General features: G+C 37.1%; 1 protein-coding gene across 1 annotated transcript; it reads left to right on the forward strand.

The window, feature by feature from the left end:
- Positions 1–432: 432 nt before the first annotated feature.
- Psma6 (proteasome 20S subunit alpha 6) lies at positions 433–22959 on the forward strand. Its single transcript, XM_047535117.1, has 7 exons — positions 433–604; positions 11006–11100; positions 11555–11636; positions 13165–13320; positions 16772–16950; positions 18834–18928; positions 22742–22959. The coding sequence occupies exons 1-7, from the start codon at positions 529–531 to the stop codon at positions 22797–22799; spliced, it is 741 nt and encodes a 246-aa protein (XP_047391073.1). The 5' UTR covers positions 433–528; the 3' UTR covers positions 22800–22959.
- Positions 22960–23470: the final 511 nt, after the last annotated feature.

Raw genomic sequence — 23470 nt, forward strand, 5'->3', positions numbered from 1 at the left:
TAGCTGCTACCCTACCCCCACCCCACCCCGCCTTCGTCGTAGGAAGCAAAGTGGCAAGTAAAGTAGAAGTTAGGAAGAACAAGTCAGAGCTCTGGTCAGGCACAGGATGAATGGATGCCACAACTAACAAGAGACGTGTTGATTACACAGTCCATTTAGGTCACACTGATAGACAAATAACTATCCCGCACCCCTAGAAAGCTGCTTCGTCAACTCATTCTCGGTCATAAAAACCCTAAGACTCCAAAACCCGCGTTTCACCTGATCATCTTCAAGGAGAGCACAAGCAAGCCCAGCGCAAGCGCACACTGGAGACCTTCTGCCCTCGCCGTCCCACCCCTGATGGGGGCGGGACCTCAAAACTCCCTCCTCGCCTGAATGAACGCTAGAGCCGTGAGTTCGGCATGCAAGAGCGGAAGACCGGCCAGTGCCCCGGAAGCAGTCTCTGCAACTTCCGGGGGGGTTTGTACGGCTGGTGCCGGAGCTGCGGGGCCCGGAGACTGTGTTTGAAGTAGTGAGTGTACCAACATGTCCCGTGGTTCCAGCGCTGGTTTTGACCGCCACATTACCATTTTTTCGCCCGAGGGCCGGCTTTACCAAGTAGGTGAGTGAACCAAGTGCGCCCTATGGTCCACCTGAATTGCGCTGTCATGGTTCGGCCTGGAGCAAGCAGATGCGACCCGAATTTAGTCTGGAGCCGAAGCAGGGCCAGAGCTGGGAAGGAAGGGCCTAGGCTGGGTTGAGTGCGGTGGTATTCACACCGGTCAGGAAGAAGGCTTCTGGGTCCCTAAAGCGAAACGAAAGTCTGGCTTCTTCAGGGCGAGCGCCGCCCCTTCTAAAGACAAAGATTTAAGGCAGATAGGCTTCCTGAAGCCTCTTCAGTTCCATTCTGCCCTGAGAAGGCCCAATATCTTATCTTCTCTAAATAATTGGTTCCTTAGCCTCCCAACTCAAATGCCGCCTGTTATTTGTTTGCAGCGTGGACTTCCTTGTCCTGTAGTTAAGTCCACGCAAGCATTCAGAACCTCCTGCACTGTTTCTAGGGGTTACCAAAATAAAGATTACACCCTGTCCCATACTTGAAGCTCACTGCTTAAAGGGAGTGATAGATATGTAACCACATGGATGAAAATGAAAATGAGAAGTGCCAATTTTCAAATATCTACAGAGCTCAAGACATCTTTGGAAAACTGTAGGTAGAATGAATGGAATCCAGTTATGGAACTGATCTTGAAAGTGGCATCTTCTTTTAACCCACATCTATGGGATTGCTCCTAAAGTTTAAAAGCTGATTCTGAATTGTAGATGAGGTATGATGTACTGTTTACTGAAGATCAGTTTTAGTGAAAAGAATTCTAAACTAGTTATCAATTATTCAATTCTGTTGAATTGCAGTAATGTCAGGATTTAGGTTATTATTAAAAGTCAAGCCTTTGACCTCTTTAGAGAATTTAATGTCAGAAGAGCCTTATTTATATCCGGTCCATAATAGTTTTATTTTTCAGTAAGTTTAGTACCTGAGTGTCTTAGCAAGGGCAGTAATCATCTTGATTAAAAATCATAAGAAAAACGTAAGTAGAAAGGTAGTCTATAAATGAGGTTCTAGTCACCTATAATATTTAACAGAGTGTTAAAGATAACTTGGGGCTGGGGATATAACTCAGTGGTAGAGTGCTAGCGTCTCATGCAGAGGCCCTGGTTTCAATCCCCAGTACCAGCACCAAAAAAAAGAGAGAGAGAGAGACTACTTGGATGGAATTGGCTCATTATATTGCTACATACTGTATATAATGTGGCAACAAACGGCATCATGTTGAGTCAGTAACATTTTTAACTTCACCTCAATTGAAAAATATGAGCAAAGATAAAACAAAGAGATGACAACTGTCTCCTCAAGGATTTTTCATTTTTTGTGTTTTATTCCTGGGTTTTAAAGAATTTTCCTGTATTGAACTACTGCTTTGAGTGCTATTTTTGTGGTTTTTAATTTGTGAACAGAAAAAGCCGCACTTAGACTTTTATCTTGCTTATATACTGTATTGTGGAATATAACATAAAGCGTCTATTTTATTTGTTTTTGTTTTCAAATTTGCAATCCTTCTGTCTCAGCCTCCCTAATTGCTGGGATAATAAGTGTGCACCACTGTGCTTGGCCTTCAAAGCACAGTCTATATTGCTTCCCAGACTTGGTGAATAGGAAGACTGAATGTAGTGTCGTTTTAATAGGATTTGGAAGAGAACATGCAGTTCAAAACAAGTTTAAGATCTAAACAGAATGATTTTAATCTCTGCCTTGTTGAATAACACTCCTCTGCTATTCAGGACATCAGTTAGACATTGCTAAGAAAAAGAAAGTGAAAGAATGGTTAGTATGAGCAAGCAGTATAGTGGTGAAGAATTCAGGCCCCAGAGCCGTACCTGGATTCAGATCCCTCCTCTATACTAGCTGATCTGGGCAAGTTATAATCTTTGCCTTGGTATCTTTTTGCAAAGTTAGGATAGTAATTCTTCCTAATAAGGTTATTTTGAGGATTAAGTAAGGCATTGCATGCGTGCTACATACTAATTCCTCAGTAAATGTTATTAGAAGCCTGTTTGAGTCTTTGACTCTTTTTGGGGCGGGGGGGCGGCTATTAAGTTAGTAGTTCTAAAGGTGTGGAATATTTCCCTTTCTTTGAGTCCATCCATGCTTGGTTCTCCTGTGAAATATATGTACATGCTCACTATTTGTAAATGCTGTTTATTAGGTTTATAAACTCTAAAATCCTCCAAAGACAAAGCATCTAAGAATTATAAAGTGCAAATTATTAACCTTGACAGCCAGAAAATTACATAACAAAAATAGAGTGATGATGAAGGAAAGATTAATGGAAAAGTAAGAATGCACCTCATCTTCCATAGTTAGACTCAAAAGATAAATGTAGGGGATGGAGGTGTGTGACTCAGTGGTAGAGCACTAACCTAGCATGCCTGAGGCCCTGGGTTCAGTCCCCAGTACCAGAACAAATAAATGTAGTCTAAAGTTGATAAATAGAAGTATTAACTGAAAGTTATAGTTCTAAACATGATTATAAACATAATGTTATTAGTGTAAACTATAACATTGACAGTGTTTACTCCCAGGAAGTAGGGAGATTTTTTCCCCCATTTTATAGTCTTTGGTAACTTTTGGAAAATTTTTCTTAATGTATGTACGAAAGTATTTTGTGTACACATGCACATGTAAAAATCATAAAGATCTGCTGGGTATGGTGGTGCATGCCTGTAATCCCAGTGACTTGGGAGGCTAAGGCAGGAGGATTGTAAATTCAAGTCTAGTCTCAACAACTTAGAAAGACCTCAAAATAAAAAATAAAAATCGCTGGGGATGTAGCTCAGTGTTAGAGCACCCCTGGGCAATATCCGGTACCACCAAGAAAAGAAAATTGTAGAGCACCTAGATTTGAAACTTAATTTCTGGGAATATAATTCAGAAATAGAACACTTAACTTAGTGTGGGGCCATGTTGTTCATTCCCAGCACTGCACGGGGGCAGTTTTCTTTCTTTTTAGAAGTTTTAATTTCAGGGCACCTAGTTTGTATATTATCACATCATCATGTTGTATACCTTAAATATACACAATAAAATTTTATTTTTGGTACTGGAGATTGAACTGAGGGGTGCTTTGCCACTGAGCTATATCCCAGTCCTTTCTTAAAATTTTTAATTTTGAGAGAGGGTCTCACAAAGTTGAGGAACTGCTTGCTGAGGCTGAGGTTGGCGTCGAACTTCATCCTCCTGTCTCAGCCTGGAATTACAGGCATGTGACACCAAACTTAGCTTAACACTTTCTTTTAAAATTTTTTTTAATTTGAGAAATTCCTCAGTTTACCAGTGGGGAAACTGAGGCTCTAGTTGACCAAATTAAGCTTGGCTACATTTTTTCCCTCTCGTGCTGGGGATTGAATTGAGAGCCTCAAGCTTGCTCGGCAAGTACTTTACCATTGAGCTACACTACTTCAGCCCTTGTGTGTGTGTGTTACTCAAGATTGAATCCAGGGTACTCTACCACCCCTTTTTATATTTTATTTTAAATGTACAAATATTAAAAATTTATATTTTAAGTTGCTGAAACTGACCTTGATTTTGTAATCCTTCTGCCTCAGCTTCCCCAGTAGCTGGGATTATAGGCATGGACCACTATATGGAACTCCAGTCATTTTTATTTTTTGTGTGTATGTATTTTTAGTACTGGGAATTGAACCCAGGGGCACTTTGCCTCTGAGCTACATTCCTAGTCCTTTTTATTTTTTATTTTGAAACAGGGTCTCACTAAATTGACCAGACTGTCCTTGAATTTATCATCTTATGCCTTAGCCTCCTGAGTAACTGGGATTATAGGTTTGTGCTATGATACATGACTAGCAAGCCTGACTGCTTAAAGCTCCTCTCTTCTGCTTTTGATGCTTTACTGGATAGGTCTAACAAAGAAGGAAAGGATGGTCACTTGGATTTGTCTGCCAGTTGGATGTGAGGACTGTCTGGTTGCTTCTAATAGGAAGAATACTGATAGGGAGCTCAAAAGAGATGGACTGATAGAGACAGATTGGAAAAGACAGTTTGTAAATAAAATGTGAAAGTAATATTATTATGTTAATGAAACCAGAGTTCCTGGATTCAAGTCTTCACACCAAATATGAGAATTTTCTTCATTTGTAAAATGAAGGTGATTCACCAGGATTTATGAGTTAATATGTGTAAAGCACTTAGAACTGTGCCCAGTACATAAGCCCTCGAATGTTTCTATGAGTATTGTTCTTAACAAGAAACAGCTGAGTACAGTGGCACACTCCTGTAATCCCAGCAGCTCGGGAGGCTGAGGCAGGAGTATCTCGAGTTCAAAACCAGCCTCAGCAATTCAACTCTGAGACCCTGTCTCTAAATAAAATTTTAAAAAGGGATATGGCCCAGTGGGTTTAATCTCCAGTACCAAAAAAAAAAAAAAGAAGAAGAAGAAACAAGTGGCTGATGTTATTGGAGCAGAAATTCACAAATAAAGGAGCTGAGAAGTACAATCATTTGTCACTTAATGATGCGAATATGGTCTGAGAAATGCCCACTTAATTGATCTCATTGTTGTGTGACTATCATAAAGTATACTTGGGAAAACTAAGGCAGCTTCTACATCTCTAGGCAACATTATTGCAGGGGACTACAGTTGTATATGTGGTTACTTGCTGACTGCGCCATGGTGATGCAGTCCTTTACTACTTACTGTTTGCCTCTTTTGCAATTGAAAAAATTCTTATTTTAAAACAGTATTTCTCAACCCAGTCTCCTCATGCCCTCCTTAATCTGATTTGAAGTTAGATGTGTGTGTATATGTACATACTTACATGTGTGTATATACATATAAAACTACATAAAATGTAATGGAATCAAACACTACTCTATTTTTCAGATCTCATATTCTCCCTCTCCCTATGTCAGTGCCAAGATTTCTAATGACCCTCCTCCACTGAGAATTATCATTTTAAAAAGTAAACTATTAGGACTGAAATGAGTCACAGTTCCTAATAATGTAGCTTACAACTTTAGGAAGAGACAGAATAAGCAGCTTCAAAAAATCTTAAAGTTTTTAGCCACATAACGTGAAGTGGAATATGCTATCCTTCCTTGCCCCCCATAGGATATCTCTTGTTTTTTTAATTACCCAAACTTCATTGCATGTATAGCTCTCAATTCATTTTTACTTTTCCAGCTCATGTTTGTATGGGGGGAAGGTGGAGCAGGGATTATATTTATATCCCTAAACTCAGTACAGCATTTTAAACAAAATTATGGTGGAAAAGTCTTGAGTAGCATTTCTAATAATTGATAGACCCTCAGAATCATCTGTAGATGCTTTGTAAAGCCTGATGAGGATCCACCAAGAGACTTGCATCTCTCCTGATGCTACCGTCACAGTCAGCTGCTAACACTGTAAGCTATTGTCTGATATTGTGTGCTGGTCCTGAACTTTTGCTGCACATTACCTTTTATATTTAGCTCCTGTTTTGTGCTGGTGTTATATAAATGTATCCCAGAAAAATTGGGAAAGTGCTAGCCAGAATGGTAGTGAAGGAAACAAGGTGAATAAGAGAGAACTGTGGGAAAAGACATGTCTATTTACAAAACAACCCTTTATTAATTATTTTGTTTGTGAGCAAGGTTATATCCTAACCTACTGGTTTGTTGTCAGACTGAAGTACATGAAAATACTAGCAATTTCATGTGGTTCCACCTAGTACTTTAGGTGTTTTAGTATGTATTTAAGTAAAAATTTAGAAAATTGGGGGCTTCGAGTTGAATGTAATCAATTATAATTTTACCCATTGAAAAATTGGGGAGTGGACTAATAAATATTTTCTTGCATCATCTTGAACATTCAAGATCAAATTACTGAGGTTAGCATAATGGTGTTTATAGTCTTGAAAGTTTCTGAACTTTTAGTCAAAACCAAAGATTTTAGTGATGGAAATGAAGTATTTAAGATACAGTTGCCAACATTTGAATTCTGACTTAAAAATATGTATGTATGCCTTTAAAATGCTGCCCACAGCAGTTGGGGTTGAGGCTCAGTGGTAGTGTGCTTGCCTAGCATGTGTGACGCATTGGGTTCAATCCTCAGCACCACATAAAAATAAAATAAAGTTATTGTGTCCATCTACAACTAAAAAAAAAAAAAAAAAAAAAAATTAAAAAACGCTACCCACAAACTCTTCTATTTTTTTCTTCATTAGTCTTCATGTTGCTCACTTCTGTAAACTGTGATATTGCTTTTTACACTCCTAGTTTTTCTTTGGAAGTTATTATTTAAGTGTGGGTTTTCTCTAAATTCTTTACTCTGGCACTTTCTAGTTTCCTGGAAATTATTATAAAAATATGTTTTATGGTGATAGTGTTAAAATGGGGATTCATTTATGCTAACCTTTATTGAAAATTATAGTGCAGCATGGTGAATACTAAAATAATGGCACAACAAAAGATACTATGGGAAGTGACTAGACTAACTGCCTGGGAGAGCCAGGCAAGTCTTCAGAGAAGAGAGAGGTGAAAAATTAAAGATACTCAGGTTTGTATCTTGAAAAACAGAGTGGCTAGTAATACCATTATTCAAGATAAGCACTATTAGAAAAGCAGATTTATAGAGAGAAGTTTATTTTCAGACATGTATGTGGAAGAAATAGGAATATGCAAGTATGATTCCAGACCTAGAGATGACAGAATTAGTAGTGATTATATAGGGTTAGCCGAATCCACATTATAGGATAAAATCATCCAGGGTTAGGGAAAAGTGACAGAATCCTAGAGAAACCAGTACTTGAGAAGGGAAGTTCAGAAAAGCAGGAAAGGAATAATTGGAATGATATTCCTAACTAAAAACTTTAAATATTCAGTTCCTTAGTTCCACCAGTACATTTCAAATGCTCCTTAGCATTGAATTAATTGGGTCCATGGCCTCTCTTTTTTGGTGCTGGGGACTGAACCCCGGGACACTTTGCCACTAGCCACAGCCCCAGCTCTTTTTATTTTTATTTTGAAACAGAGTCTCGCTAAGTTTCTTAGGGCCTCACCTACTTGCTGAGGTTTCAAACTTGTGATCCTCTTTCTCAGTCTGCTGAGTCTCTGGGATTACAGCATGCACCACTGTGCACCTGGCTACTCTTAGCTTCTTGATTCTCTAGGATATGGTTTCCTGTGGCTGCTTTATCACACTACCACATGCTTGATGGCTTAAAACAACAGAAATATATTCTCTCACAGTTCTGGAGGTCAGAAGTCCAAAATTAGTTTTACTGGTCTTAAACCAAGGTGCTGGATAGGGCTGCACTTTCTCTGGAGGATCTAGGAGAGAATCACTTCCTGCCTAGAAGTTCTGCTTCTAGAGCTGCCAGCATTCCTTGGTTTGTGGCCTGCCTTATCATTCTAACCTTCAAGGCTAACATCTTCAAATCTCTCTCTACCTGCCTCTTCTAAAGATACATTGGTTGCATTTAGAACATACCAGAGTAATCCCCCCATCTCAAGACTATTAATTTTTTTTTAGTTGTAGATGGATACAATACCTTTATTTTATTTTATTTATCTTTTTTATGTGATGCTGAGGATCAAACCCAAGACCTCACACATGGCAGGCAAGTACTCTACCACTGAGCCACAACCCCTGCTCCTCAAGACTCTTAAGCGATCACAGCTGCTAAGACCTACCCGTTTTGCCAGGTGTGGTGGCACATGCCTATAATCTCAGTGACTTGGGAGACTGAGGCAGGACGATCACAAGTTTGAAGCCAGCCTCAGTAAGTTATTGAGGCCTAAGCAACTTGGTGAGACCCTGTCTAAAAATAAAGACTGGGGATGTGACTCAGTGATTAAGCAGCCCTGGGTTCAATACCCCATACCCAAAGGGGCCTCCTCTCTTTGAAGGTAAAGTTCATAGGTTCCAGGGATTAGAACATGGATATCTTTGGGGAAGCTCTTGTGCAGGCTACTACAGGGTGTATAATGATTTTATTGGTTTATTGTTTTCTGTTTTAAAAAAACAACTTTTGACTTTGCTGAATTCTGGTCTTTTTTCTTCTAATTTGGGTTTATTTTGCTCCTTTCTAGCTTCTTCAAGTAGAAATTTAGGTAATTGATTTTAGAGTTCCTAATTAAAGCTGTGCTAACTTTCCGTGCTATGTAAAAATTTCAAAATTTAGCTGTCTAAACAAACGCATTTATTACCTCATGGTTTCTGAGTCAGGAGTAGTTTGAGCCCAACTTAGCTAGTTGTACTTAGGAACTCACAAGCCTGCAATCATGATACTGCCAGTTGGTCTGTGTTTTCATCTGAAGGCTTGCCTGAGAATCTACTTCCAAACTCCCTGGCATTGTTCGCAGAATCCAATTTTTTGTGGTGTATAATTGAGAACCCCAGCTAATTTATGGCTGTAGTCTGGAGACCAATTACTTTATCAAACCTAAAAGTAGAATGTGTGGAGTGAGTTGACCAGCAAGACAAGTCTTAGATAATGTTATAAAGATAAAATTCCCTCAACTTTACCATATTCTCTGTGTGTTAGGAGCGGGTTCTAGGTGCTGCCCACACTCAAGGGAGAGGGTTACACAAATGTGTAACTATCTCCCAGCAACTCAAAGGCTGAGGCAGGAGGATCACTAGTTTGAGGCTACCGTTGGCAACTTAGCAAGACCTTGTTTCAAAATTTAAAAAAATAATGATGAAATAAAAAGGCTGGGAATGTAGCTCAGTGATAGAGCTCTCCTAGGTTCAATCCCTCGTAACATCATAACAGGGGAGGGAGGGTGAGAGTTGGTTTTTCTAGAATCTTTTTGCCTTATTCTTTTGTTCTGTCTTAAATATATAGCCACTTAGAAATATTTGATAATTTTTATTACAGCACTTACTAAAGAAAATTCTTTGGTTTCATAGGTAGTATCTTCCTTAACTAGTTCATATCACTTGTGACTTCTCAAACAGATGAGGCCAGGCATCAGAGCATGTGTCCAGAATAACACTTGACAAAAATTTGAAATAATCTATTATGAGTCGAAATGTTAAGTAATTAGTATTAGAATAATTTTCTCTTTAAATTATCTTCTGTATTTTCCACATTTCTACAATGAGCATATATGTTTTGTTGCTTTTTCCTAATTACAAAATGTCTTTATTATTAAATATAAATATTACATAAATAAATAACACAGCAAGTGATAGTCATCTGTAATCTTACCTCTCCCAGAGGTAATCATTATCACCTAAACTACATGGTGCCAAAATAGCTTATTTTTTATGCTACTATTTTGATTTCAGTGTTTTAATCCATGGGTTGGACTGACAACTGCTAAAAGTATACAAGCTGAAGTTTATTATAGATAAATTAAAGAACCATATGGTGAAGGTAACATGAAAATTGCAAAAAAGCATGATCCAGAAAAATTCAACTTGGTAGACAAATCAATGCAAAATAATCTAAAAGCAATTAAAACCACATGTGGTAAAATTAGTTATTGAACAAAAGTTAACAAATTTTAGAGCAGCTTAATATGACCTAGGGAAACAAGAAAACGCCCACAAAACAGACTTCTTTTTTTTGCAGTGCTACAGAGCTACAAAGCTTTTTGCCTCTGAGCTACATCCTCAACCCCAAAACTTTTATTTTGGCAGGGGTCGGGTACTGAGGATTGAACCCAGAGGCACTTATCTACTGAGCTACATCCCCAGTCTTTTTACTTATTTTGAAACAGGATCTTGCTCAGTTGCTAAGGCTGGCCTCAAACTTGTGTGATCCTGCCTCAGCCTTCCAGGTCACTGGGATTCCAGGTGTGCACCACCAGTCCAGGCTCCAAAACAAATTTTAAATGATAAAACATGATCAATAAAGACTTGATGTGATTAAAATTAATTAAATTAAAACAGTTGCAAATTTGGTGCTTGAACCTCGTAATTTCAGTAAAATGAAAATGGAAAAATAAGACGTTGGCTTAACTTATTTTATTAAATTTTTGTTATTTTGATTTTACATGTCTAGCATTTCCATGTTAGTTTATATAGCTCAACCTCATTCTTTTTTTTCCCCTCCTTTTTTTGTGGAACTGAGGATTGAATCTGGGTTGGACCTCATACATGCTAGGCAAGTGTTCTACTACTGAGCTACATCCCCAGTCCAGCCTCATTCTTTTATTTAATTTTTTTGGCACCAGTGATTGAACCTAGAGGTGCTTAACCACTGAACCACATCCCAACCCTTTTAATTTAAATTTGTTTTGAAACAGGGTCTCACCAATTTACTAAGGGTCTTGCTAAGTTGCTGAGGCTGACTTCAAACTTGTGATCCTCCTCCCTCAGCCTCTCGAGTCATTGGGATTATAGGCATGTGCCACCATATCCAGCCAATTTCTTTCTTTTTAATGACTTTGTTATTCCATTGTATGACTATAATAAATTATTTTGCCTTTTTAAGAAACTTTTTTTTTGTTTTCCAGAATATGCTTTTAAGGCTATAAACCAGGGTGGTCTTACATCAGTAGCTGTCAGAGGGAAAGACTGTGCAGTAATTGTCACACAAAAGAAAGTACCTGTAAGTAATACATCCCAAGAGAATTTTTCATGAGTCTATACAAAAGTGTATTACCATGTACATATGTTAGCATTATTCTTGCTTTGACTGCTTTCCTACTAGTTATTCAAGGAGTATTTGTTGAGCATCTATAAATGGTTTAACTGAGTAGATGGAAGTAACATGTTAAACTCTGGTATGATTATGAACACAATAGAATTTCTAAATCTTTTGTCTTTTGGGACCTTGAGACAAGTTTAATAAACCCACAGGAAACATATCTAGGAAAGGAAAACAAAGTCTTCTACCCCCCCCCCCTTTTAATTGGTTTTAACCATAAAGTGATTAGAATACTTTATATGTGTAGTAACAAACGTTATATAGTTTATTGTTATAGTTCCATGGTAGTGTTTTTTTAACTGTGGAGATCTGTGAGGTGTTTCTTTTAACTGTTTTGATTTATTTTGTTCATTAGGACAAATTATTGGATTCCAGCACAGTGACTCACTTATTCAAGATAACTGAAAACATTGGCTGTGTGATGACTGGAATGACAGGTAATCAGCTAGATGTCTGTTTAAATATACAAGCCTTACATTATTTTCTTCAAATTCTTTTTTGAGTTTTGCATTTAATTTTAGAGCTCCTTTTAGTGACTGATTTTTCAGGTGATACGAGTAGATATGTAGTCTTCTCAGGCTAGTGTCAGTATTTTAAGAGTACTGTGAGTGGTTTTTGCTTAACCACTGGGCCACATCCCCACCCCACCCTTTTTTTTTTTTTTTTGGAGACAAATTCTCACTAAGTTACTCCTGAGTTGCTGGGATTATAGGCCTGTGCCACTGTGCCCAGTTTATGAGCTTTTTAGAAGTCAGAAGTGTAATGGAATTAGGTCTTTATGCTACCATTAGGGAAAATGAACTGAGACCCCTCTCACAGGAACTGCATTTCAGATGTGGTTAGTGTTAAGGAGACCTAAGTCATTAGATTTCACTCAAATTTGGTAATCAAGACACTGGTTAAAAATGGGTAAGAAATATTATAAAAATTACTTTGGGGCCAAGTGTGGTAGCACACACCTTTGATCCCAGCAACTCAGGATGCTGAGGAAGGAGGATCACAAGTTCAAAGCCAGCCTCAGCAACTTAGCAAGACCCTGGCTCAAAACATTTAAAAAGGGCTGAGATTGTGATTCTGTGGTAAAGCACCCCTATGTTCAATCCCCAGCACCATCAAAAGAAAAAAAGAAAATTACTTTGGGTTTCTGTTTCCTGAAATCAAGCCTGAAAAAAAGATCAAGTGAGATTATTCTCTCTCCTAAAAGCTTGCTTTTTTGGAAATAATTAGACACTTAAAGAAATTATCCTGACCAAAAAAAAAAAAAAAAAATTTATTTTGACAACTGGTGAAGGACTCATTATAAATGGGCAATGTGGTATATAGAGCTCTATCTTTTTATTTTTTATTTATTTAGTTTTTTGGTAGTAGGGACTGAATCCAGGGACTTTATCATTGAGCTACTTCCTCATTCCTTTTTTACTTTTTATTTTGAGACAGGGTCCCACTAATTTGTTGAGGGCCTCACAAAGTTGCTGAGGCTGACCTCAAACTTGAGATCCTCCTGCCTCAGCCTCCTGAGTTGTTGGGATTATAGGCAAAGCGCCACTCTACCTGGTGAGCTTAAATCTTTTTTTTTTTTTTTTTTTTTTTTTTTTTTTTTTTTTTTTTAAGTTGTAGATGAACCTGATACTTTTATTTTTATGTGGTGCTGAAGATCAAACCCAGGGCCTCACACATGCGAGGCAAGCACTCTACCACTGGGCTACAACCCCAGCCCTGAGAGCTTCATCTTTTTAAAAAAAAAAAAAAAAAAAAAAAAAAAAAACTTGTTGCTGAGTTATTTAGTATTCATTGGTGGGACAAAGGGCCATGGAGGACCCCATTGTGAAAACTTTTCTTAACTCAGAATGGAGGTACAGATAAAGGTATAGGTATGTATGGAAGAGAAGTCGCCTGGCTTTCAGGTTCATTTTTTTAAAGAAGTAAACCTTTTTTTTTTTTTTTTTTTTTTTTTAATGCTATAAGCTGACAGCAGATCCCAGGTACAAAGGGCACGCTATGAGGCAGCTAATTGGAAATACAAGTATGGCTATGAGATTCCTGTGGACATGCTGTGTAAAAGAATTGCTGATATTTCTCAGGTCTACACACAGAATGCTGAAATGAGGCCACTTGGTTGTTGTAAGTATACTAAGAAGTCTCCTAAGTCTCCTAAATAATTAATCAATTGTAATTATTTTTAGAAATATGTTTGGAGATGCTTAAGTTATACTTGGGTTTTGAACATGTGATTTAGAAATTATATAAGATGGGCAATGGAGGATATAGGTCTCAAAACAGTATGATAAATACCTTTAGGTACTGTTAGATTTTTTTTTTTTTATTGTAAACAAATGGGATACGTGTTTCTCTGTTTGTACATGGAGTCGAGGCATACCATTTGTGTAATCACAAATTTACATGGGGTAATGTTGTTTGATTCATTCTGTTATTTTTTTCCTTCCCCCCCACCGCTCCCACCCCTTAGATTTTTTATATAAAAATATTTCTGGGGTTGGGGTTGAGGCTCAGTGGTAGAAGGCTTGCCTGGCATGTGTGCGAAAGAAAAAAATATATTTCTATTTGGTGTATGTGATTCGAAAGATCCAAGTTCCTATTTTATTGGACTGTTGTTATGAGATTCTATTGCAATTACATATTATTAATTCCATGGAAATACATAAATTAGTCATCTTAAAAATATAGCTGCTTCTTTTGAGCACCCTAAAGAATTAGAGTAACATGCAGGCCTATGATTCATGTTTTTAGAATAAATTCCTATTTTTGAAAACAAATAGAACTTTATTGAGAGAAGGAAAAAGTTTAGCCATTTTTAGATTTAATGAAAATATTAACCTGGAAAATTCAATGTTTGTTTCAGGCATTGTGTCATTCATGAGAATTAAATGTAATGATATTTCTCTTTATTATCTGATTCTGCTGACCTCTTAAAATTTATTTCTCCCTTGCTTTCTAAAATAATATTCTCTTAATTTCTTTAGCTTATCCTCTTCTGTTGATTCCTTAAATGTTGTTCCTCACCTGGTTTTGACCTTGGTCCCTCTTTCTCTCTTAAATTTCACCCACTTGAATAACTTCACTTACTACCTGTATGCTAATCACACATTCATTAGCTTAACCCAGTCCCTCCATGTCCCACAGACACTTCAAACTTGAAATCATTACTATTTCTCTACATTCATCCTCAGCTTCTCTTTTCTAGTCTTCATCCCACCTTCCTGGTCATCTTAATCATCAAGTTTTACCTCAGTGTCTTTTCTTTCTCCACCTTCTGTTACCTTTTCATCATCTTTGTGCTTTTGTTGCTTACCTAATTTATCGATCTCTTCTCTCCCTTTTCTTTCTAGTCTATCCTCCATATTAACTCATGAGTTATTCTAAAATTGAATTTTTATTGTTGCTGCCTTATAAAAATAGCTTCCTAATTAGCTGTAGAATAAATCCCAAACTCCTTAAAACAACATCAAGACCCTTTACAGTTTATTCCCATTCACCCTGTTTCTTATGTTCTTTTCTTCCCTTACTGGAAACCTCTGTAATACATGGATCTTTTTTGTTGTTCCTGGGGCACACTGAGCCCTTTCATGTCTCAGTGCCTTTGAACTTGTTGGTCCTTTTTTTGTTTTTTGTTTTTTTTGTTGTTGTTGTTGTTGTTTTGTGGTGCTTGGGATTGAACCCAGGGCCTTGTGCTTGCAAGGCAAGCACTCTACCAACTGAGCTATATCCCCAGCCCCCAGATTGGTCCTTTCGATTGCCCTTCATATCCTATTAAACCCTGCTCATTTTTCCAGACCTTGGAGTAAAATATTTGTTGTTGGAGTAAAGTATTTGTTGTTCCCCCAAGCAGTAAGTGGTTATTTTTTGTTGCTCTGTACTCCATATATATCAAATTGTAAAATATAAAGAAAATTACAGGTGACTTTAACATTTAAATAAAGCAGATATCTGGTAATTTGTAGAATGTCAAGAAAATATAAGTAGATACTATAAAACATCTATAATGCTGAATAAAGTAGTTGGCTAATACTATATCATGTAGTAGGACTCTAAAGAGAGGTTCAAATATAGAGTATAAGAAAGCAGGTATTGGGACTGGGAATATAGCTCAGTTGGTAGAGTGCTTGCCTAGCGTGCACAAGTCCCTGGGTTCAATCCCCAGCACCACTACCAGCAAAAAAAAAAAAAAAAAGAAAGAAAGAAGAAAGAAAGCAGGTATTAAGCCATTACTTAAATACTTTATTATCTGCTCTGTTGAATAGAAAGAAGTTTGATTATGGTGTTTGATTGTATGTCCATAATGTAATAACACTTAGATTTGTGGTAATGAAGTTATATAAAATTTAAAGATTGGTTTGTACTGACTTACTAGAGAGGCATATACCAGTGGTAAGAGAGATAAGCAGTGTAAAGGTGTGCAGGTAGCTCCAAAATAAACTACACTTTGTAGCAGCATTCCCAAAGTGTGTTCCATACATTGTTAATTCCTTGGAACCTTAATAGTTATTTTTCTTTTTCTTTTTTTTTTTTTTTAATATTTTTTAGTTGTCAGTGGACCTTTATTTAATTAATTAACTAATTAATTTACTTATATGTGATGCCAAGAATCAAACACAGTGCCTCACACATGCCAGGCAAGCGCTCTACAACTGAGCCACAGCCCAGCCCTAGTTATTTCTTAAATTTAATAAAAGAAGAAAAGAAGTAGTCCTGGTGTTTTGATCAGATTTTTGCTGCTGCAACCAAAAGACCTGACAAAAATAATTTTAGAGGAGGAAAAGTTTATTTTGGGGGTTCACAGTTTCAGAGGTCTCAGTCCATAGACAGCCAGCTCCATTCCTAGGGGCTTCAGGTGAGATTAAACATCATGGTAGAAGAGTGTGGTGGAAGGAAGTGGCTCACATTGTGATCAGAAAGCAGAGACTCCACTCACCAAATACAAAATATATACCCCAAAAGCATGCCTCAATGAGCCACCTCTTCCAGGCATACCCTACCTGCCTTAAATTACCACCAGTTAATCCCTATTAAATCACTGATTAGGTTAAGACTCAATCCAGTCATTTCATCTTGCATTGTCTCACACATGAGCTTTTGGGGGACACCTCACATCCAAACCATAACACCTGGTTCAAGTAAGTACAAAAACTATTGAGTAAAGCTAAATAGGTCAGTCTACAACAGAATATTTCAGAGCATGTAATGTGCTGTTATTTATTATCTACAAAAGGGAAAAATGAAAATGTTTTCCAAGTTTATTTCACCAGGTAACATCATAAGGGATTAGGGCTCAAATAAGTATGCTTTGGGTAGTAGCATGGATTGGAAAAATTGTTTCTAAATTACATTTGTAATATTCTGTCTTAATCTGTGGTACATTCTTATGAGAAATGGAAATTTATTATCTAATGTATCTGGTGATAACCTGTATTTTGTCAATTTTCTTAAAGCAAAACACATGTTACAGAATTGATGATTAAAACGATTAACAACAGCTATGTGACAGCACCAAGAAAGAGGAAACTTTGTTATATAGAAAAGGTATAATATATTTAATGAGGGTGTTTCTTTTTAGGTATGATTTTAATTGGTATCGATGAAGAACAAGGCCCTCAGGTGTACAAGTGTGATCCTGCAGGTTACTACTGTGGGTTTAAAGCCACTGCAGCAGGAGTTAAACAAACTGAGTCAACCAGCTTCCTTGAAAAAAAAGTGAAGAAGAAATTTGATTGGACATTTGAACAGACAGTAGAAGTAAGTTAACCAAATGGAATTGATTTTTTTATGCTATGTTGAACAATGAGAATCTTTGCCTAATTGATAGTCCATAAAGGCTGTTCTTCAGTTACATCACAAAACAAAGTCTGTCAGTCTTTAATCACTTAATTCCTATCTTATTTCACAAATGTATTTGAAATAGGCTTCAACAGAATATACATGATGAAATGGGAAAATGTGAATAAGAATAGGAGTCAAGACCAGGCCCAAAGAAGGTCTGGGATGCAAAATAGTATAGCTATTTCTGTAGGGTTCTTGGGGGATTTTGTTTGCTTTTGTTGTTGTTGTTGTTGCTGCTGCTGCTGTTTGTTTTCTTTTTGTACTGGAGATTTGATCCAGAGGCACTTGCCCACTTACCCATTGAGTCACATCCCCAGCCATTTTTATCTTTTATTTTGAGACAGGGTCTCACTAAGTTGCTTAGGGCCTAATTAAGTTGCTGAGGCTGGCTTTGAACTCAAGATCCTCCTGCCTCAGCCTCCCAAGCCACTGGGATTACAGGCTTTTGCCACCACACTACCTCTGGAGTTCTTAAGGAGATGATTCATTATGATTGGTAAATTTTAAATTGACAGAGAACAAGCTAAAATTCTTACACAAGTATTTAATAATCTTAGACTGTAAAGAAATCTTTTATTTTCTGCTAAAAAAATTTAAGCAGTTTTGGACCTGAGGATTTGGAATTAAGGCCTTTCTGAAGACTTAACATTATGCTTCTGATAAATGACAAAAGAAAAATTATTTAAAACTTTATAACCTGGCACAGAGGCATGCACCTATAATCCCTGAGATTTAGGAGGCCAAGGCACGAATATTGCAAGTTCAAAGCCAACCTCTGCAATTTAGCAAGACTGTAAGCAACTTAGAACCTGTCTTAAAATAAAAAGATTTTTTTTTTTTTTTTTTTTTTTTTTTTTTTTTTTGCGGTGCTGGGGATTGAACCCAGGGCCTTGTGCTTACGAGGCAGGCACTTTACCAACTGAGCTATCTCCCCAGCCCTAAAAAGATTTTTAAAGCAAGGTGGGGCTGGGGATGCAGCTCAGTGATAAAGTATCCCTGGGTTCAATCCCCAGTACCAAAACAAAACAAAACAAAAAAATTTTTTTTTTTAATTTGGGAGCTAGGGATGCAGCTCAGTGGTAGTGTTTGCCTAGCACGTGAGAACCTAAATTCAGAACCTAAACTTTTTTGTGTGGCACCTGGGTATATAGCTCAGTAGTGTAGAGCATTTGCCTAGCATACTGAAGTCCGGATTTGATTCCCAGTACCACACACAAATTTGTGTGTGTGTGTGTGTATTTATATTTATATATATAAAACTTTTGTATTTGGTAGTTTTATCTTATACTAAGAGGACATGTAAAGTTCTCATCTTGGAGATAAGAGACCTTGTTTAAATATTTCTTAAATTTTTTAATTGCAATTCATAATTACATTAATAAATCACATCAGATATAAAATCACTTAAAATGTTCTTCAATTGTTACTACTATAAATTCTTTGAAGGTACAGATTGTATTATTCTTTATTCTCTCTCCATTTCACACCAGTGCTAAGCGAAGTGCCTTGCATATGGTGCGCATCAAGCAAATAAACTGTTTTATATAAAGCATCCTATTCTTTCATATACCCCTTTAATTTATAGCTTGCTGTAGTAGAAGTACATTTACCATCATTTACAGATGAGTTAATTAGAGTTAAGCAATCCATTAGTAACATGAGCTGTAGAACTATGTTACTAAAATACGGAACAGAAATAATAACTTTTGATAAACTCACATATTATTTGAATAAGCTTGGGATTATGAAATCCTTATAATGTTTGAAAGATTATGTTTTAATGTTAATACTTTTTTCAGACTGCAATTACATGCCTGTCTACTGTTCTATCAATTGATTTCAAACCTTCAGAAATAGAAGTTGGAGTAGTTACTGTTGAAAATCCTAAATTCAGGTAAGTTATATTATGAACCATGTATTTAAAGAAATTTGCTAAGAGCTAAAATTTCTGACTATAAAGGTAGAGACCTTTGGGTCCATTTGTTCTATAACTTGGTGGAAGGTGAGGGTGAACTGTGATTATAGTTTTTTTTTTTTTTTTTTTTTCTTCAGCATTTGAGAATCTGTTTTAATTTTATCAGAGAGCAAGGGATGCAGCATAGTTGTGCAACACTTGAGTAGCTTGCTAGAGGCCCTGGGTTGGGGAGAGCGGGCAAGGAACACTTAACTGGACTTTTTAAGATAGACAATATAACTCCTTTCTATTTCAGAATGATTTTACATTTAACACCAGAGGTGACACAAAATAACCTTCTTTATATTAGCAGTAAAATAAGAGCTGAGCATGTTGGTGCATACCTGTAAACCCAGCTACGTAGGAGGCAAAGGCAGGAAGAGTACAATTTTTTAAAAAATATTTTTTTAGTTGTAGACGGACACAATACTTTTATTTTATTTTTTTGTTTTTATGTGGTGCTAAGGATTGAACCCAGGACCCCACATATGCTAGGCAAGCGCTCCATCACTGAGCTATGTCCCAGCCCAGAAGTTACAAATTTGAGGCCAAACTGGACAACTTAGACCCTATCTCAAAATAAAAATGATTTTTAAAAAAAGACTGAATGTAGCTCTGTATTAGATCATTTGCCTGGCAAGGCCCTGAGTTCAATCCCTAGAAAAAAAGTAGTAGTAGAAAATAAGCACAAGTGTATTATTTTTATATGTAAGGCCAATAGAAATTCAATTCCCTAAGTAGTAGTTTTTAAGTCTTTTTTTTTTTTTTTTTCTTCCTCTCTCCATTCTGTTTCTTTTAATGGCTGCTGCAACTTTATGACTCAAAACCCAGGAACAGAGTGTATCTACCTTTCTTGACAGGGCAGCATTGAAAAAGATAAGGTCTCACTGTGTTGCCCAGGCTGAAGTGCGGTGGTTATTCACAGGCACAAACCCAGTCCCACTACTGATCAGCACAGGAGTTTTGACCTGCTTCATTTCTGACCTGGGATGTTCACCCCTCTTAAGGCAACCTGTGATCCCTTGTCCTAAGAAATTACCATATTGATGCCAAATTTAGGGCACACAGCATAGCACTACAGCCCAGAACTCCTAGACTCAAGTGATCCTCCTGCCTCAGCCTCCTGAGTAGCTGGAACTATAGGTGTCGCCCTACTGTAGTTTTTAAGTTTTGAAGGTGGAGCGTTTATTTTGTGGTTAAGGGGAATTTGTTTTCTTTTGTAGTTGTTGTTTTGTTACCTGGGATTGAACCCCCAACCTTTTTTTATTTTTTATTTATTTTTTTTTTTTTTTATGTTTTTTGAGACAGCATCTTGCTAAGTCTTAGAGCTTTGCTGAGTTGCTGAGGTCAATTTTGAACTTGCAGTCCTCCTGCCTCAGCCTCCTGAATTGCTGGGACATGCACCATTGTACCTGGCTTAAGTGGAACTTTTAAGAGCAATGTGTACTGATATAAATCACACCATTATCTAGAAATCTCTGGGAAAACTGGAATTTTTAATATAGTGGATAAGTTGCAGATGCTGGAGGCGTGTATGTTCTTACTAAGTAACTACCTCCTAGGTATCAGCTCTTTTAATCCTCCCAGCAACCTGTGAGGTAGATTATGCATATCATGGACCAGGATACTTTGGGGATTAGATGCAAGAAACTATGTATCTACTCTTAGATCACAACTGAATGAACACATAATCATGGTAGAGGTGGGAGGTGGATAAACTAAGTTTAGATCATGAGTTTTGATTGCCTGTAGGTAAAGTTATTTTCTCCCTTTTGGTGGTACTGGGAATTGAACCAGGTGCTGAGCTACGTCCTCAGTTTTTTGTTTTGTTTTGTTTTTTTGTTTTTTTTTGTTTGTTTGTTTTTTGTTTTGATAGTGGATTTCACTAAATTGCTAAGGCTGGTCTTTAACTTGGGATCCTCCTGCCTCAACCTCCCCAGTCACTGAGTTTATAGGCATGCAGTACCACACCTGGCTAAGGTTGCCAGTTTTGTTTTGTTTTTTTAAGCATTAAAATTCCAAAAGGAGCAATTTGTATATATCTCTAAAGAACCTGTAGTTAGCCCCTGAATTCAATCCCTAATAGTGGGGGCAGGGAGGGTAGGACACCGTTAGTTCTGATTTTCTGTTCTGAGAACTTTTCATTATCAATCTTCAAATTTTATTTGTATCTCTTATTTTAAAAATTGGATAAGAGCCAAGTGCAGTGGCATGCAGCTAATAATCCCAGCTACTCAGGAGACTGAGAAGAATTATGAGAATTCAAGGCGATCTTGGGTAATTTAGCAAGACCCTGTCAAAGTAAGAAAAGGACTGGGAATATAACTCAGGTAGAGTGCCCCTGAGTTAAAGCCCCAGTACCAAAAAAAAAAAAAAAAAAAAGGACACACACAAGTAGGGCTGGGGTTGTGGCTCAGTGGTAGAGCATTTGCCTAGCATGTGTGAGGCACCAGGTTTGATTCTCAGCACTGCATATAAATAAGTAAATAAAATAAAGGTCCATCAACAACTAATTTTTTAAAAAAGTAAGTAAATAAAATAATCAGGTGAGAAGCCAAGGATCCTGCTGGGCATGGTGGTGTACACCTGTAATCCCAGCAGCTTGGGATACTGAGGTAGGAGGATCTCAAATTCAAAGCCAGTCTCAGCAACAGTGAGGCACAAAGCAGCTCAGTGAAACCGTGTCTTTAAATAAAATACAAAAAAGGACTGGGGATGTGACTCAGTGGTAGAGTGCCTGTGAGTTCAATCCCTGGTACCACCACCCTGCAAAAAGAAAAAAAAAAAATCTTGTGTCTTCCAAAGACATTGTATCATTCATAAATCCTGTGATAGTAAGTAAACGTCAATAACTAGAACATGTAGCATAAGCATCAACAACTATATGTAATATAGCTTAATACTGCTCCCCCCATGTTGCACTTATTTGACAAATTTCACCCTTTTGTTTTGTTTTTTGGTTTTTTGTTTGTTTGTTTTTTGGTACTGGGGATTGAACTCAGGTTTGCTCTACCACCGAACTCCATCCGCATTCCTTGCTTTGTTTTTTATTTTGAGGCAGAGTTGCTTAGGGTAACCTCGAACTTGCAGTCCTCCTGCCTTGGCTTCCCAAGTTGCTGGGGGTTACAGTGTGCTCCACCATGCCCAACAACAAATTTTACTTATTAGAAGTCCAGCAATAATCAGTAAGATTGTCAAGCAATTAATTCCTTTGAAGACTGATGTCATTTAGAAAATGTCATATATTCTAATAGAGCACCTTCTGACTAGAAGATTATTCATAGAGTTATAATTTTATTTTCATGGACTTCTGAATCTGAGCAACTTTTTTTTAAAAAGTTTAAGTTTCTGAATAAATTTTCATCTTTCAGCCGATAACAAATTTTAGTTTGAACACATTAATGTACAGCTTAGCTTTGTATTATTCAGTCAAAATATTTTCTTTCCCACAACTAAAAGAGTTTTGTTTCCAAAAGACCTAATTCTGGATCTAATATCAAATAATTAAACATTTTTGTATACAGATGAAGTTGACATAATGTCTGGGAATTCCTCCAAAATAATTTGAGGGAGGAGTAGTAACTGGATAAATTTTTTAACGAGTTGTTATAAATTGATCCTGTTGAAGTTTGATGATAGATATGTGGGAGATCATTATACTGTCGTTTATGTGTTGGACATTTTGCATAATGTTTGTTTTTGTTTTGTTTTTAAGTAAACAGTTGTGATTTTTTTTACCCTTTTGCTTTTTAGGATTCTTACAGAAGCAGAGATTGATGCTCACCTTGTTGCTCTAGCAGAAAGAGACTAGACATTGTCATTAGTTTACCAAATCCATGATGCCACTTGCCTGTGTGTTTGGTAACAACAAACCAACATTATGGAGGCCCTGGATTGATAAAGGAACCTCTCCCACTCCTACTACTGAAGTAGTTAGGACTCTGTATAAATAAAAACAGTGCTTTTGGAAAAATGGCATCCTGTATTTTATTACCTCCAGTTTTAAATTTTAATCCTTTAGTACCTGCAGAGTGTTAAGTATTCACCATCTTCATATGATTGCATTAGTCATTTTGTTGACAGAAATCCAAGTTTTACTGGGCAGGTGGCCCACACTTGTAATCCCAGCAATTTGGGAGCCTAAAGAGGATTTAAAGTTAAAGGCCCCCTCAATTTAGCAAGACACTGTCAAAATAAAAAAGGGCTAGGGATAGAGCTCAGTGGTATAGCACCCCTGGGTTCCGTCCCTAATACAAAAAAAAAAAGAGAGAGAGAAATACAAATTGCCTTGGTTTGAGGGACTTAGCCCCAAATTTATACTGTAGCTATATGGCATAATTAATAATAGCAAACTACAATTCTGGCTTTGAAACCATTTCTGACTCTGAGTTAACATGTGAGACAAGGCTTTTATTTTACAGTTCCTCATTCTAATGGGATATTGCTAAATCTGGAAGGCTTTACCTATAATTAAAAAAGATT

This window comes from Sciurus carolinensis, chromosome 2, assembly GCF_902686445.1.
Source record: "Sciurus carolinensis chromosome 2, mSciCar1.2, whole genome shotgun sequence".
NCBI classification, from domain to species: domain Eukaryota; kingdom Metazoa; phylum Chordata; class Mammalia; order Rodentia; family Sciuridae; genus Sciurus; species Sciurus carolinensis.

Bases quoted from the DNA above. Each gene is read 5' to 3' on its own strand.
- Psma6 (XM_047535117.1), top strand. From the start codon at position 529: ATGTCCCGTGGTTCCAGCGCTGGTTTTGACCGCCACATTACCATTTTT. The intron at 605-11,005 runs GTGAGTGAACCA...TTTGTTTTCCAG, and splicing joins GGGCCGGCTTTACCAAGTAG to AATATGCTTTTAAGGCTATA. The intron at 13,321-16,771 runs GTAAGTATACTA...GTTTCTTTTTAG, and splicing joins AATGAGGCCACTTGGTTGTT to GTATGATTTTAATTGGTATC.